The following is an 18,233-nucleotide window of genomic DNA, read 5'->3' on the forward strand; positions in this document are numbered from 1 at the left end:
ACAGTGTCTATTTCAAGTGTGTCTGTCTTTTTTGCATAATGAAAAACTAGAAAGAGTTTAAAAGCATTATCATAAATAAATACTCACAATATGTCGTGCCGCAATCACGCCATCAACTATAGCACAGCAGAATGATGCTACCACACCAAAACTGATAAATACAATGGCAGCTACTAGCTAGAAGAAAAAAATAGGCTGGATCAGAAAAAGTTTGTTGTGGAAAACGTTTACGTTTAATAAATGTAAGAAAATTGACATTATTAATAGTGGATATTAATATGACCTTTTATGTTCCATGTTTAAGGTTTCTTTATTTGAACCATATTGAGTATCTTGCATGTATTTTCAACTATCAATTCATGTACTATGTGTTGTTTTTAAATGTATGTCAATACATTTTGTCTTACATTTTTTACATATGTTTGAGATGCATCATTAAAAGTCCCATGGGAATACGATTGTTGCTGTATAAATACTAATTGGGACTGAGACATCACCTCCACCCACCTCTCACCAGCCTCCCCCCTTCTTGTTTATTTTAATTTTAATAACTTTTAATGCGGATATATTTATTTGTATGGAAGATGCATAGAACAAATTCTCTATCACCTTCAACTTTGGTTTATGAGCTCATTCAGAATCATTGAGGTTGATTTACTAAAGGCAAATAGGCTGTTCACGTTGCAAGGGAAGCTGAACTTTGCAATTCCCCAGAGCTTAGTGAATGTGGTGAAATTTTAGATTGCAAAAAATACCCCATCATGTGCAAGGAAAATAAACAAAAGCAGCATTTTTGCTGGCACATGATTGGTTGATAGAAGTCAGAAGAGCTTTTCCTCCTTCACAAAGCTCTAGGCATAATTCCCTTGCAAAGTGCAACTTCCCTTGCAAAGAGAACAGTCTATTTGATTTTAGTAAATCAACCATCCTGAGTGAGCGCCTTTTGACTTAATAGAGAATTGTGACTTTTGCCCTGAGTGGTAATCATTTATAGTTGGTCATGCTACAGCAGAAGATAATGCATGTCTACAATTCCAGTAGATATTAGAAAAATGATAACTGCAGCTGACCATAAATGCACATCTACTTTTTTCTGCTGATTGACGGCATTAGTACTAAATGTGAACAATGTCTATATTTATTTATTGATATCTGTCATATTAATGTTTACACATTCTAATGATACATTTTGGCACTTTTTTTTTTTTTTTTTTGATGGGGGTGACACTCCCCCATCATATAATTTTCTGCAGCTATTACCTTTTGTATCACCCCCTCCCTTTAGAATGTAAGCTCTACGAGCAGGGCTCTCCTGTACCTTTTGAATTGAAATGTACTATAATTGTGTTGTTCCCCCTATACATTGTAAAGCACTGCATAAACTGTTGGTGCTATATAATCGTGTATAATAATAATAATAATAATATTTTTTTTTGTACAATTACCATGCACCATCTATGTCAAAAGGAAGCCTGATTTAGGACTGCATTTCAACAGCAGTAAAAATAGTCATAGATTTATGTCAGGTAATATTGTCCTAGTGAGAGTATGTTATACAAGCAAGGCACATTTTAATATGAGATACAAGATAAATAGACTATTTCATTAAATAATCATTGGTTCAAAATAAAAGGTTGCGACCTCAGTTTTGATCCAATCCCCTCGCAAGTTTAAACACATCCCCTGGGGCAATGAGAGAAGTGCTCTAATACATTTCATTACTGATGGTAAGGATAGTGCCAAAACTGTGCATACAGGACATGTGCCACAAAATGCACAGCACTAAAGTTTGAATAGTGGTTTTCACTAGAAGGGGTTGAAGTTTGGTTACGCTTTATAGCGACTGGTTAGCAAATCCATTTGCCAGACACAGGTTATGTGAACAGGGGTCCTCATAGGGAGGGCCATCTACTAGCTGCCAACAACCTATCTAGTGATATATGTTGACAGAAGTCACTTGGGGGGTTAGTTTTGAGGAAGGCTATAATACAAGCATAACTACCAAGTTAGAGGAAGACTTATGCCGTGTACACACGATCAAACAAGCGGGTGGAAAAGTCTGGCAAAAGTCCGCTCATTTAGAGCGGTCTCCAGGTAGGCGGGGCCCGCGAAGGAGACGTCGCTGGCCCCACCACCTGGTATGGACTTAAAGGGGAACCCCCAACGCCGAAAAAAATCGGCGTGGGGGTCCCCCCCCCAGGTCCACATCAGACCCTTGTCCAAGCACGCTACCCGGCCGGCCAGGAAAGGGGGGGCGGGAGAGCGCCCCCTCCTCCTGAGCCGTACCAGGCCGCGTGCCCTCAACATGGGGGTGCCTTGGGGAAGGGGAGGCCGCGCGGCCCCCCCACCCCAAAGCACCTTGTCCCCATGTTGATGAGGAAAAGGGCCTCTTCCCGACAACCCTGGCCATTGGTTGTCGGGGTCTGCGGGCGGGGGGCTTATCAGAATCCGGGAGCTCCCTTTAATAAGGGGGCCCCTGGATACCGGCCCCCCACCCTATGTGAATGAGTATGGGGTACAATGTACCCCTACCCATTCACCTGTAAAATAAAGTACAAAAAAAACACAACACACAAGATAAAATAGTTTATTGCACAGCTCCGGGGGTCTTCCGTCTTCTAGCTCTTTTACTAGCTTTCTTCCTCGCCGCGGCCTCTTCTTCCGACTTCGGGGGTCTTGTCCCCCTCTTCGGTTCTTCTGCCGGGCCACCGTGCCTTCTTATAGCTCTTTTGGTGGCCCGGTCTTCTGTCGCTGCCGCCGCCGCCTTCCGTTCTTCTTCTTCTTCTTCTCCTGGAGATGTTGATTCGACGCTCTCTCCGGCCGCAATGCCAGGGACGCGCTGCGTGGCGACTTATATAGGGACAAGGGGCGGGGTCATCGGTTGATGTCACATGGGTTGATGTCACATGGCGACAGTCCCAGCATCCTCCGGGACTGTGACATCATAAGGGGCGGGGTCACTATGTGCCCCTTGTCCCTATATAAGTCATCGCGCAGCGCGTCCCTGGCGACGACAGAAGACCGGGCCACCAAAAGAGCTATAAGAAGGCACGGTGGCTCGGCAGAAGAACCGAAGAGGGGGACAAGACCCCCGAAGTCGGAAGAAGAGGCCGCGGCGAGGAAGAAAGCCGGGCTCCTCCGCTAGCAAAAGAGCTAGAAGAAGATAGCGGAGGAGTCTGGCGAGAAGACCCCCGAAGACGGAAGACCCCCGGAGCTGTGCAATAAACTATTTTATCTTGTGTGTTGTTTTTTTGTACTTTATTTTACAGGTGAATGGGTAGGGGTACATTGTACCCCATACTTATTCACATAGGGTGGGGGGCCGGTATCCGGGGGATTCCGATAAGCCCCCTGCTCGCAGACCCCAACAACCAACGGCCAGGGTTGTCGGGAAGAGGCCCTTGTCCTCCTCAACATGGGGACAAAGTGCTTTGGGGTGGGGGGGCCGCGCGGCCCCCCTTCCCCAAGGCACCCCCCATGTTGAGGGCACGCGGCCTGGTACAGCTCAGGAGGGGGGGGCGCTCGCTCGTCCCCCCTTTCCTGGCCGGCCGGGTAGCGTGCTTGGACAAGGGTCTGATGTGGACCTGGGGGGACCCCCACGCTGTTTTTCTTCGGCGTTGGGGTTCCCCTTTAACCTTCCTAGCGGTAATCCCGAGTCTGGCTCGGGTTGGGATTTTAATTACAAGAGCGGTAACCCCGAGCCAGACTCAGGATCGCATCGCTCGATGCAGGGGAGGACACAGGGAGCGTTACTCACCTTGTCCCCTGGATCCAGCGATGTCCGCCGCGCTGTGTGATCGAGCTGCCCTCCGCTCGATTCACAGTGCCGAATGCCGCCGAGCTCCGTTCCCTGCGACGTTACGACGCACAGGAGCGGAGAACGGCGGCAAATTCAAAAAAATAAAAACACACAAAACACACACAGCACTGTAATCTTACAGATTACAGTGCTGTAGTAAAAAATACACACCCCCTTTGTCCCTAGTGGTCTGTGCAATGCCCTGCATGCACTTTTATATTATAAATACTGTTTTTTACTGCCTGGAATTTGGAGATTGTCCATAGCAACCAAAACATGTCCCTTTTTCAGTTTTTTGGGGATTTGATTACATTATTGAATAATTTTTATTATTCTTTATTATATTATAAACTTTATCATACCCGGGATGTCTGCTAGACTCTGGTTTGAACAGATTTAAGAGCGTTATTCCTAAGAATTACAGGACTACAAAATAAAAGCCAGATTTCCATGCAAAATAATTGTACCGCTTTCAGCACCTTATTCCAGACTGAATCATACCGCCAGGGAGGTTAAGTTCATAGCAGGTGGTGGGGCCAGCGACGTCTCCTTCGTGGGCCCCGCCTACCTGGAGACACGCTCGAAATGAGCGGATTTTCCTCCGCGTGTGTGGGCGAGTCCGTTCATTTCAAAAGTAGGACGGATAGTACGGCGGACTTAGTCCGCCGTATTAGTCCGCTGAAAAAGTGCCGTGTGTGGGCAAGTAGCCCGTTCGGAAAGTCCGACGGACAGTCTGGCGGGAAGTCCGCCAGACTAAGTCCGTCGGATGGTCCTCTACGTGTGTACGTGGCATTAAAGGCATTGAACATGTTCATATGTTTTTATTTTTTATGTAAGTTTTGTTCCAAAAATATATAAATATATAACGAGGATCCAGAGATTTTATAGAGAAGAATTTTATACACAAGGTCAGATAAACATATGTCAAGTGGTATTTAACTGCTATACGGTGTATAAAAAAAGGCATTTCAAGATAACATCAGTCTAACATGAGAATTCACGGAGGTAGGATTATGATAAGTTCAAAGTTATCATCGACCATATAGTATTAAATTGCTACTAACCCAGGACCCTGCATTCACTATATCTGGTCTCCCACAGTACAAAAAACATGGAAATGCAATCGTTTTAGTAAATATAAAACTGCTAAATACCTTTTCTCATCAGCATTAAATTGCAGTCTTGCGACTTCTATCAGTGCCTGGTTAAAGCTTGTGGGAGGAGTTTTCATACTGCACCGACTGTCCTATTAGGATGCAGAACCCCTGACCCTCTGTCTGGACAGTGCTGATTGGCCCTTTGCTGATCACATACACTCTTTGTAGGGTCATGGCTGATCAATCCCCCTGTGTTCATATATTGCTGCAGCTAGCATATCCCTATTCACTAAAGGTAACAGGCAACTTCTTGTTCCAGGTTACACAGTGTCAAATGCGTGACTCGACATTTAATTTGTGTTTCATCACAAATTTGGTAGTGCAATTATTTGAAACTGACCTCTCAGTTATTTGCTCTGCCTGTTGTGTCTGTATCAGATCTAATTAATTTGTAGCTCTCACCTACTGAGAACTAGACTTAGGCCGCGTACACACGGGCGGACTGTTCGTCCAACTTTGTCCGCTGAACAGTGTTTCAGCGGACAGTCCGCTCGTGTGTGGGCTTTAGCGGACAGTTTCAGCGGACAGTCTGACGAACAAAGTTTTTCGGAATTTCCGTAAGACTGTCCGCTGAAACTTGGTTTGAGCGGACAGTCCGCTCGTGTGTAGGCTTGTTCGGCAAACTAAGTCTCGCGCATGCTCAGAAAGAATTTACACGGCGAAGGTTGCATTGCAGTGTATCGGACGCCGAATTTCTCGTCCCGTCGTACGTGCCGTTCACGTCATCGCGCAAGTTTTCAGCGGACTGTTCGTTCGTCGTGTGTGGTCAAGTCCGCTCATGCAAATTTTGAACGGACTGTTTGTCAAACTGTTTGACGAACCTAGTTGGGCGGACAGTCCGCCCGTGTGTACGTGGCCTAAGAGACCCAGTGCGAGACATCTATGTAATTTCTTCACAGGAAACTATAGGTCTTACACTACAGATAGAGGTCATGCATTAAAATGTGCAGGGCCATGCCACATGCCTGTGTTTGAACACAAACTGAGACTTATTACACTGCAATATAAAGATGTTGCATGTACAGGGCAACCGCTGAAAACCTAAAAATGAAAACACAAGGGGGGTTATTTATGCACTTGGAATTACAGTCACTTTAGATCCAAGGGGGACATGCAAGAAAAATAAAAAACAGCATTTTAGCTTGCACATGATTGGAGGATAAAATAAGCAGAGCTTCTACTCATTTCAGATCTACCCCTTAGATTTAGAGCAACTGCACTTCCAAGTGCACTTTCAGTGCAATGTGGATTTGCCTTTCTTAAATAACCCCCAAGGTGTGGGTAGGAAAGTTTATAATACTTTTAAGGCAAACAATCCACCCCAGGAGAGGGAGGGCATCACTCTGTCTGGCTCTAAGATTTATCAATATTTTATTATTATTAATAATATTATTATTATTATTATTGTTTATTCTGTAGGTTTCATTCTAGCAAGTGTAACCCCCCCAAAGGTTGATTTACTAAAGGCACGTAGACTATGCAATTTTACAAGTGCAGTTGCTTCAGAGCTTAGTAAATGAGGCAAAGCTTCACTTTACAAAGAATACCCAATCACATGCAAGGAAAATAGTAAAAAAAACTAAATTTTTGCTTGCACATGATTGGATGATGGAAGTCAGCAGAGCTCTTCGTCGTTTACTAAGCTCTGAAGCAACTGCACTTGCAGAGTGTACAGTCTATTTGCCTTTAGTTAATCAACCCCTTAGAGTAGCTTACACTTTTTTACTCTATATCAGTTTTCTTTGTTGCCTTCATTAAACTAATGATGCAAACTCTGCAATAACCTTGGGAAGGAGTGGAATCTTGCCTCACTTCTATATCCATGTATCCAAAAAATAAAAATGCACATGCATTTTCCAGAATTCCAGCGCCAGGGAAATGTGACCTATAATGACTTCTATTTACCCAGTGCTCTTCAGAAGCTATTACATTAGTGTTAACAATAAATGTTGTTTTGAGTTTTATTGGATTCATTGAATTCAATTTGTTGTTATATTTATAAATGAGAAAGGATGTCTAGCTGAACAAAATGGAATAAACCAATTAAAATGATACAAAATACAACAGGAAGACAACACAAAAATATTTTAAAATGCCTTGAACTATGCAATCTTCTTTCCAGTAAATAAAAGTACTTATGCTATGGTTAGATAACTCTAGTTGTTAATATGAGAGTAGTGACATTGAGGCAGTTGAATTACTAAAACTGGAGAGTGCAAAATCTAGTGGAGCTCTGCATAGAAACCAACCAGCTTCCGTTTTTTTATTTTTTTAAAAGCTTAAATTGAACAAGCTGAAGTTAGAAGCTGTTAGAAGTTAGAAGCTGATTGGCTACCATGCACAGCTACACCCGATTTTTTAAATTAAGCCCATTGGGTTTATTGTGAAGAAGGGGGCTAGGCTGACAACAGATTTACACAGTGGATGCTACAGGCTATCAGCCAAATGCTGTATTCCTCAGAAACTTGCAAATAAGTGATAAATATATTGGAAGCATCCATTCCTCTCTCTCCTGTTATCTGCTTCAATTTTCTAGGTCAGGTTAAAGAATTCAGTTGTATGATGAATGCTATTCTTCAACCTGCAATTTCAGCATTTGTGAAAAATAGACTATAGAATTATAACTTCATGTGTTAAATTATCATAATAATAATCTCTGTGCAGCACAATAAGTGCTAAACAGCTAAAATAAAACCATAAATAACCCAATTTGTTAAAAGTTGCTGCTCACACTGTGCTGTGCTTCCCAGTTCCCACATCAACCTGAAGAATTAATCAAATAGTGCCATGCATGCAACTATATATGGCAATATATACAGAACCGACGCAATAGTAAGACATGAAATTACGTTATCAAGCTCCACCCTGACATGTTTCGTTACTTGCTCTGAGAATTCTTTAAAGGGAAGAACGCACATGCAAATCTTCACAGGGTCTGGCAACATATTTAACTGTTTTCATTCATGGACTTTGTTCTCATAGAATATAATATTGTCTTTATTTTTTATTTGTCATATTGATGACACAATAATATTTCCTTTGGGTGATTAGGAGAGTTTTGGAATATTTCTAATTTTACTATTATTTTTTGTATGTTCTGTATATTTTAGCAGTAGCTGCTGTATGAATTAAGTCTGCTAACAGCAATTGCAGGCTTCATTTGTAAACGGTTTTTAATAATAATGTTGTATGGTATTTCTTTTAGGTCAAATGAAAAATATATCCATTCATTTGTAATTTTGGGAACACTGCAATAATAGTGAAAACAGTTTATTTTTTTTCAGCAAAGTTTTTCCTATGTTATTCTTTAAAATGACACTATCATTAGGATACATGTATTGCTGCAAAGAAGTAAACCACATGAAGAAATAGAACTGTCAAATATGGCTTCCATTACTGACCTTCAAAGTATTGAACAGTATAAAAAACTAGTAGGAGGGCAAGACTATGAAACTTTACACCAGCTTTATCATCATCCCAAATGCAGACCCCTTGCTCAAACAAACAGAAATTATCAAGGCTCCCAGACAGGGTCCCTATCACTGTTGTGGAGTGAGCCAAAATCATTTAAATTCTCTCTTTAAGTGCTGAGAACAAAAATGGGATCCACTGCCTGTAGGATACATGTACAATCATGGCCAGAAATATTGGCACCCCTGGCATTTCTGTCTACTAATGCTAGTAGCATAAGGATTAAAAATAGTCAATGTTAATGAGAGAGTGAAGTTCCGCTTTAAAAGAAACCCTGCTTAGAATACAGTCATGGCCAAAAATAATGGCCCCTCAGAATTTCTGTCAGATAATGCACCAGCGAAGTGCCCAGAGAATTGTTGCAATTACAAATGTTTAGGTATTCTCACGCTTATTTTTGTTTGCTTTGGTTTGACACAAAAACAAGTAGAAACAAAAATCAAAATCTGCCATATGCCACACAAAACTCCAAAAATGGACTGGACAAAATTATTGGCACCGTCAAAATATTTGGTAGCACACCCCTTGGGAAAAATAACTGAAATCAATTGCCTCCTATAACCATCAATGTGTTTCTACCTCTCTACTAGAATTTTGGACCATTCTTCTTTCGCCAACTGTTCCAGGTCTCTTAGATTGGAAAGATTCATTTTCCCAACCACTGTTTTGAGATCTCTCCACAGGTGCTCTATGGGATTTAGATCTGGACTCATTGCTGGCCAGTTCAGTACTGTCTAGTACTTTGTCTTAAAACATTTCTGGGCGCTTTTTGACTTGTGCTTTGGGTCATTGTTCTGCTATAAAACCCATAACCTCTGATGAAGGAACTTTCTGACACTGGGCTCTACATTGCACCCCATAATTCTTTGGTGATCTATAGATTTCATAATGCCATGCACACGGTCAAGATATTCAGTGCCTGCAGTGGCAAAGAAACCCCAAAACATCAGTGAACTTCCACCATGTTTGACTGTATTTTTTTCTTTAAAGGCCTCATTTCTTTTTCTGAAAATAGTAGAATGATGGGCTTTACCAAAAAAACTGTCATTTTGTTTCGTCTGTCCATAGCACAACTTCCCCAAAAGGATTTTGGCTTCCTCAAGTAAGTTTTGGCAAACTCCAATCTGGCTTTTCTATGTTTCTGTGTCAGCAATGGGGTCCTTTTGGGTCTCCTACCATAGCATCCCTTTTCATTCAGATGGCGACATATAGTGGGGGCTGACACAGTTTTACCCTATGCCTGAAGGTCAGCATGAATTTATCTGGAAGTTGATTGAGGTTCTTTATCCACCATTCAAACAATCCTTCGTTGCCATCTTTGATCAATTGTTCACTTTTGTCCACATCCAGGGAGATTAGCTACAATGCCAGGGGTGTAAACTTCTTGACAATGTTGCGCACAGTGGACACAAGAACATTAAGAATATTTGTTCCCAAATCCTCAGACAATTCCTTGCTGCTCTTTCTCTTCTCTATGTGGCACACAGAGACAGACAACAGAAAGTCTGAATAAAGTTTTCACCTTTTTAACTGGTTGCTGGTGTGATTTCAATATTGTCAGCACCTATTAGTTGATACAGGTGAGTTTAACAACAAATTACAGAAGCATCACAAACTTGGAATGCAATTATTGGACTTTTGTTTCTCCACTTTTTTGTGTCATACCAATACAAACAAAAGAAATAAACACGAGAATGCCTAAGCATTTGTAATCGCAACAATTTTCTGGGGAAGTGGTGCATTATCTGACATAAATGCTGGGGTGGGGGCATTATTTTTGGCCATGACTGTATTCTAAGTAGAGCTTCTCTTAAAGTGGAACTTCGCTCTCTCATTAACATTGACTATTTTTTAAATCTTTATGCTGCTAGCATTAGTAAATAAGTAGTAAAATATATTATATTTACTTGTTTTAGACTTTTTTTTTAACATTTCTTTAGTTGTTTCCTGGTTTCCAGGCCTAGGAAAATGCTGTAATACATCCCAAGAGTCTTAAGGGGAAGAGGAGGGGTTTTCTCAGCTAAGCACACCCTTCTGCCTTCATACCTGAACTAGGGGTAGATGGATTGCAGGGAGTAAATGCTACATGAATCTGCCCTTGCTTAAGCTGGTTACAGACAAAAATGCTAGGTGGTATTTTTCAAAGTTATTTCTCAGCAAAATAAATCATGGGGACATAGATGAGATTGCTTTACACATTAAAAAGTAAGTAAATAGCATTTTTTTTCTTTAGACATTTTTTTCATTCATTTTGTTCTTTCTGCAGCGCTACCCAAATATTATATACACAATTTTAGAAAAACCTCTATTTAATTTGTAAATAACGTAATTGTCCTTTGTACCAGACATATTATTATACTAAGTTTTTTTAAAAATGGCAAATTGCAGGATAAATTGTGCACTTTTGATGAGCTATCGGCTGCCTTAGCTTAAAGATAGAACAAATATTGGCTATCATAATAGTAATGGAAACCTGGCTTTGTTTTGCTATGCCTACTTACTAAATCACATTGCTTCCTCACAGTCAAAGAAACGTGTCCTGACATAGCAGCAATGTAACCAACCCTTTCAGAGGTCAAAAAAGGCATTTCCCATATTTCTCTCATGACAGGTTTACTTTTAGTTACAGGCAATTCTTTCTGAAGAATTACAACTTGTTAATGGAACTACAAAAAAGACATTATACTAAGTTGTATTAAATCGTCAGATTTTTTTCAAATATGGATGGTGCAGTGCAATTTGCTGGAACACCATCCAAAACAGATATTGCCATAAATAATACATATAAGCTGAGTTAACCACAGGCTCCTTACATCACTTGAGGACTTTAGTGAGGAGCTTCTAGGTCTTTGTTACCATTGCAATAGTCAGTCATTCCATTGGATTTTTATTAAAATGCACTAGAATTGAGCCTAGGACATAGACAAGTGAGGTTTGTAAGTGATGTTCTTCAAAGATGTACACTGTGCAATATATATATATATATATATATATATATATATATATATATATATATATATATATATATATATATATATACACACACACACACACAACTTTTCTATATTTATAATTATTATAATTACTAATCTATTTTAAGTACCTAAGAGACAGAAAAGTGTGTCCAAATCTAATAACAAAATTTTAATATATTACAGTTTACTAGTCACCAAGTTTGGTGACTGGATTCATTCTCTTCCAGGCTTTTTACATTGTTTTCACCTGGTTATTTCTTCAGTACTGCACTTAAATCTTGGGGGGACAACTCATTGTATTGTACCTAGGGAGAAGCAGCCTTGCCACCCTATAACAGGAAGTGAATCAAAACTATAGAACTCAGACCGGGCTAATGACAATACTTGACATTTCAGTGTAACACTGTCGGATCACTACAGGAAGTTAGAAGCTCACAGGATTTCTGGCAGGTTCGGCTTTTTTTTTTTTTATACTGATTATTTAACAGACCTAAAGGAAGTATATCATGGTGCCTGAAAAACCTGTTGTGTTGTTTGGAAAAGTGTTTGATAGGAGGTATTTAGCTCCATGGTCCCCAAAAGCGTAACTCCACATTTTATTGAGAAAAAGAAAAAAAAAAACAATCCCTTCTGGGTTATGAATGAACATTGCAGGGATTTTTACAAACATTATAGTAGATTCCTACTATTTGTTGCTGTGAAAAAATAGCTGTTTGTTTCACCAGACTAATATATTCCTGAATAGGAGGGTCTGGTTCATTATAATGAGTTAGTGCTCTTTCTATGTTCCATTGAGAAAAGTTAGTAATTAGAATTATCTCACCAAACTGAAAGAAGTATTAAACCCGAAAACAAAAATGTATTAATATTGCAGCTTACCAATCATTAGTAGTGGTAGCTGCATTTGTTTTACTTCTTTAGGTTTTTTCCCTCTGTTAACACCTGATGATCTGGCCAGTAACACACCTACTCTATTAGAGTCCCCCACACTGGATGACAGAGCACAGGGGGTGCTTTTGGACAGCAGCATTGTCAGTCTGGGGGTTGGGGGGAGGGTTTCATTTACTAGCAGATTTAGATACACTGAGAAATTGATGCCGAATTCCATTTATAAGCATAGCAAACTGTTTTTTTTTTTTTTTTCTTTTTGAGATAAAGGTTTTATGTAAATAAATATAATCAAAAGTATTAGTAGCACTGCGTATCACTGATCCCAGCGCTCAAACAGATAAAGTTGCCGCACTATAGCAGCTATTATATAAATAGAACAAATAATAAAAATGCAAAGATCCAAATAAGAAATAATCATCCTAGCATTAACAGTGCTAAAAAAATAACTAGGCGTATTTAGTGCAATTAAAGGACAAACAAATTCCACACACAAAGATCAATTCATATGTGACAGAGTCCAAAAAAAGTCCTTACGAAAGATGTGGTGCTCCGTGGCCCCTCAGAATCTTAGGGAAGCCTCAAAGCCTGAATACCAACACCGAAAGAAACCTCATATGCTCAAGTGGTCCCCGTTGGTAATGCACTTACCACAAAGGAGCTATAAAATTGCCTTGTACCTCTAAACACTATTAGGTGGGCTACTATCCTGGAATCGAATCTTCCATGGACCAACACCAATGAGAAAGGCTATAACCTTATGTCTCCTTATAGTGTGGGATGGGCTCCTGTCCTTGATTTATAATGATTGTTTCTTAGGTTGACTCATAAAGTACACCATGCAGAAAAAGAAAGAAGGAACTTACATAGCATAATAATGTTTAATTTGGGAACACACCTGCAAACGATATAAAATATGCTTACAAGAAAATCACCGCTTCCTGGTGTTGGCAGCTGCGATGAGACCCGGGATGACACGTACTGAGACTGACAGACAGAGGAGCTGCGTGGTCAAGTCTGAACAGGTTTTGTCATCACATCTTCTTTGGAGGGCCTCCAAAGAAGACATGACGAAACGCATTAGTGTATGACCACGCAGCTCCCCTGTCTGTCAGTCTCAGTATGTGTCATCCCGGGTCTCATCGTGGCTACCAACGCCAAGAAGCGGTGAGAGTGACATGCGCTGTGCAGTACAGTCCCCATGTTTATACTGCTAATTTTATCTGATTTTCTTGTAAGTATATTTTATATAGTTTGCGGGTGTCTTCCCAAATAAAACGGTATTACGCTATGCAAGTTCTTTCTTTCTTTTTCTGCATGGTGTACTATGAGCCAACCTAAGAAACAATCGTTCTAAATCAAGGACAGGAGCCCACCCCACACTATAAGGAGACATCAGGTTTTAGCCTTTCTTATTGGTGTTGGTCAATGAAAGATTTGATTCCAGGATAGTAGCCCACCTAATAGTGTTTGGAGGTACAAGGCAATTTTTTTTTTTTACCTTTGTGGTAAGTGCATTACCAACGGGTCCACTTGAGCACAAGGTTTCTTTTGGTGACGGTATTCAGCCTTTGAGGCTTTCCTAAGATTCTGACTGATTAGGGAGCACCACATCTTTCCTAAGGACTTTTTTTTGGACTCTGTCACATATGAATTTATGTTTGTGTGTGGAATTCGTTTGTCCTTTAATTATACTAAATAAGGTTTTTTTGAAAAACAACGGGCTTACTGTCAGGATCGCCAGTTGAAAACAAAAGAAAGACAGCCTAAAAAAGAAAACAAATGCAGCCATCACATCTAAGATTTGGTAAACTGCAATAAAAGAAATGATTGCTTTGAGGTTTAATACCGCTTAAAATTCCTATTCCAGGGGATGCCTAATATAAAAAGCCAGTTGTATCTTAGTGCAAACTTCTGAGAAAATCAGTGAGCCAGTCGCACAAATCTAAAATTACACTTTTGGAGGCCTTCGGTTTGCTGAATTGCATTGCGTTTTACATAAAATTACAGTGCTGCAATTTGAAAAGGAAAGGTAATTATTCAATAAACATTAAACTACAACACGACTTGTATAACCATTTTTTATGTAATATTATTTTTTATTCATTTGCTATATATTTTTTCTGTGAAAGTGTACTTACTCTTTTTAACGTGAAGCCTGGGGGTAGAAAAATGGAAGCTGATAGGTTTCTATGCAGAGCTGCACCAGATTTTGCACTCTCCAGTTTTAGTAAATCAACCCCAGTGTGTTATCTCAGAGAGAGACATGGTGGACTGTGGCCGCTAGATGGATGTGAATGTGATGGGAAGGAACCTGTTTTATGAACTGCTGCCATGCCAGAAAGGGACATTACCTGGAACACATGCCTTCATGACTTTGTTCAGGATGTGAATTAAATGGGGATCAGTCAAGCAGAAGTTTGCTTCATCTTACATACTGTACATTTACTTTGCAGCTGGAGGCCTGTATGCTTTGTGTTTCATTGTCCTTGAATAAACAGTGTTTTTTGTTTAAGAAAATGGATGTTGTGCCTCTCCTTTGAGCTTAATTCCCACACAAGCAAATAACAAAAGTTCATTGTTGGGCCTCATTCACACTGGCATTCCTGCATTTAGCTTATCTAATAGCAGGAGGAGTCATCTTTTATGCCTCCCAGATCCCAATTTACTGCAATTAGATGTTTCTGGTGTGCTTAGTCACATTTTCATGCATTTAGAGTTTCTAATCAGATCCATAGATGCACAAAATTCTATTTTCTCTAAACTGATCACATCTAAATGCAGGTAAATGCTCAGTGTGAATGGAACCATTGAAAAATCATTACATGTGCTTATATGTGTTTAGAGGTGTCCTCTAAATGTATATAAATGCAGGTTTAACAGTTCCAGTGCGAACAAGGCCTTGGAGATTACATTCACTTTAATTTTTACAGAAAAAGTGCTGACTATGATGGAAAGTCCTAAATGTCATAAATGTTTCTAATAAACTGGACAAAATAGGAAATTCCCACAAATGTTTGTGTCAAATTATTGTTATTTGCATGGGGCAGATTCAGATGAGAAACTTAATATGATACATACCATTTGTTTTCGATTTTCTACTAGATGAATTCCAATAATACCTAAAAAAGATCCAAAGCCGAGCTGGGAAAAAAAAAGAAATTCTGAAAAATATAACTTAGTTATATGTATTACATAATTGGCACAAATGTCTTTATACTGTTTGGAATTTACCACTTCCCACAGCTAAAGTAACCATATCCCCTGTATCTAAGCCAATGATCTGCTAAAAATTTATAAATGTCCCAATTTCTGATGATTTCTATGTTCTAAACTTGTGTACACTTACTGTATAATTGTGCAATTTTAATGTATGGCTAGAATCACATTTAAAATGTATGTTATAATCATATAATTAAATGTATATGTTCTATGGCAGTATATGGTAAGGGTCGGTTCACACTGAGGCAGCACGACTTGCAGCGCCACTGCCTCAGGCGACCTGCATCCGACTTCAGCGGCAGCTTGCAAAATGACTTCTGTATAGAAGTCAATGCAAGTAGTCTGAAGTCGCCCAAAAGTATTACAGGAACCTTTTTCTAAGTCGGAGCAACTTGTGTCGCTCCTATTAGAACGGTTCCATTGTACAGAATGGAGCGTGACTTGTCAGGTGGCTAAGTCGCCTGACAAGTTGCCCCAGTGTGAACCGAGTCTTAGGGTGTAGCTATAGCCATAACAGTTCATGGGATTTTTGTGAGAACCAAAAATGCAGGGTGCCCAGCACTGCTTGGCTATAAAGTGATAAATGCAGACAACAATAGCAAAAAAATTAAAGGATAAATTGACATAGCAGATACAATGAATGTAAATATAATTTGGGAAACTCTATGCAATTGGTTTTATAGAAGAATAGCATTTGAAATGGAGATTAGAGAGGCAAGGGGCCCCTTAATGGCTTTGTTATGGGCCCCTAACAATGTTGCTGGAACAAGAATTTAAAGGAAATCTATTTAATAGGAACATATTCAGCAATACATTCATGTTGTTCACACTACAGTCAGGCCATCTTTAAGGCAGGGCAAAAGGGACAACTGACCTGGACCCTGACATTGTTGTGAGGCCCAAAGCAGCTACCTCATACTTGCCAACTATGCCTGTTTAAATTCCCTTGTTTTTCGTCCCGTGCTGTGTCCTGATATCTCAATGTGAAGTGCTACTACTGATGCTGCCCAGCTCTGCCGTATTGTTGTGTAAAGATGACTAACCTGCAGACCCTGTGTTTACATGTAAATAACGGCATTCATATGTAAATGAACGCAGACCGGCAACATTCATATGTATATCATGCCCCCCTGAGGTCATATCCCCCATCACCTATACTGAATGCTGCCCACTGGGTAGATAAATGCTTGAAAGTCCTGCCTGCAACTGTGGTCATTCAGTTTAACATCAACCTGTTCCACAAAGGTAAGCAAATTGGTGGGGGAAGGTAGTGTGGGGTGTGGAGAGGTAGGCAAAGAAGGAATTACAGTTTGGGTGCACAGGTAAGCAAGGAGGGGGATGTATTGGAGTAAGGAAGGTGGGTGCAAAGATGAGCAGAGGAGGCAGGTAGAGTTAAAGAGGTGGAGGGTTGGAGTGGAGAGGATGGGGGAGGTTTGGGGTGCAGAGGTTAGCAGGGATTTTAGGATGCAAAGGTGTACTGACAGGGTGGATAAAGATGTAGATCACGTGTAGGGCAGCCCAATTTTTTCAATGGGCTGCTCTATGCACTAGAAATGCATAAGAAATCCCTAACCCTTATTCAAAATCACTCAGTGCCACAGCACATCTCAGCTGTGAGGGTGTCATTAACAACTGATGGCACTGTTGTGTATCTTCTAAAAGGCAGCACATTTTGTGGTGTCAGGAAAGCTATTTTCTATGCGTTCCCAACACACACAAATGTGAATGCAGGCTAAATGTCTCAGTTACATTGGTGGTCAGTGTGAATCTTCTCATTACATTGGGGCTAGCGTAGAATCCTTTCATTTACACTAGTGGCCAGTGTAAAGGTCACCCTTACATTAGTGATCACTGTAAATCCCTCCTTACATTTGTGGATACTGTGAATGCTCCTATTACATTAGTGGTCAGGGTAAATCCTCTTTACATTGGTGGTCATTGTAAATCTTCTCATTACATTGGGGCACAATCCTTTTATTCACACTAGTGGCCAGTGTGAGGGTCCCCTTACATTAGTGATCACTGTAAATCCCTCCTTACATTGGTGGTTACTGTGAATGCTTCTATTACATTAGTTGTCAGTGTAAACCCCTATTGCATTGGTGGCCAGTGTTGAAACTCCTTTTTATATTGGTAGTCAGTACAAAAATCAGTATTGCCTTTGATCACAGCCTCTCTTCCTCTCAGCACTGCCACTGATCGAAGGAGTTCTAGGATTCCTATGAGTTTTCTGTCTATTGATGGGTCCCCTCACCACCCCAGTCCATGGTATGCAGGCAGGTGGAGAGCGAAATTGCATGGAAGGGGGCCCAAGAAAATGTTTTCCCAGTGTCAAATCAATATTAAAGATGGCCCTGACCACAGTGAGGAAGGATTAAAATCTTTGTGAAATGTTATTGTTGGCTGTGTTCTGCTTCAGAGTTTTTCCCAACTGTCTATGTGGTAACGTTAACAGTAAGTCAGAGGCGACCTCATCAACGGGGACAGACAGCAATAAAAAAATAAACACGTTCTAACTTTCCCTCCTTTGTACTATCAAACACTGAAAGAAGTATCTGTATATGAAAGACAGAATGGGGAATTAACTAAACTTTCTATGCCATTTCAATGGAGCGGGAAACTGTCAAAAGCAGAAGTGGTGTGCACCTCATTACCTAAGTAGATAGATCTTTGTTAGGTCTATCAGTGCCACCCAAGCCAGTTTCTATTTCAGAGTGAAAA

At 40.3% G+C, this 18,233-nt stretch overlaps 1 protein-coding gene across 1 annotated transcript in view; it reads right to left on the reverse strand.

Moving 5' to 3' along the window:
- TMEM255B (transmembrane protein 255B) overlaps nucleotides 1-18,233 on the reverse strand; it is a 106,783-nt gene that overhangs the window by 76,582 nt on the left and 11,968 nt on the right. The window contains exons 3-4 of the mRNA XM_077482704.1: nucleotides 15,372-15,434; nucleotides 88-177 (exon numbers count right to left, since the gene is read on the reverse strand). Of these exons, the coding sequence (XP_077338830.1) occupies nucleotides 88-177; nucleotides 15,372-15,434 (153 nt within the window). The remainder of the gene's footprint in view (nucleotides 1-87; nucleotides 178-15,371; nucleotides 15,435-18,233) is intronic.

Source organism: Lithobates pipiens, unplaced genomic scaffold (genome assembly GCF_037356315.1).
Source record: "Lithobates pipiens isolate NorthernLeopardFrog02 unplaced genomic scaffold, aLitPip1_a1.2 Scaffold_16, whole genome shotgun sequence".
In the NCBI taxonomy this organism is placed as follows: domain Eukaryota; kingdom Metazoa; phylum Chordata; class Amphibia; order Anura; family Ranidae; genus Lithobates; species Lithobates pipiens.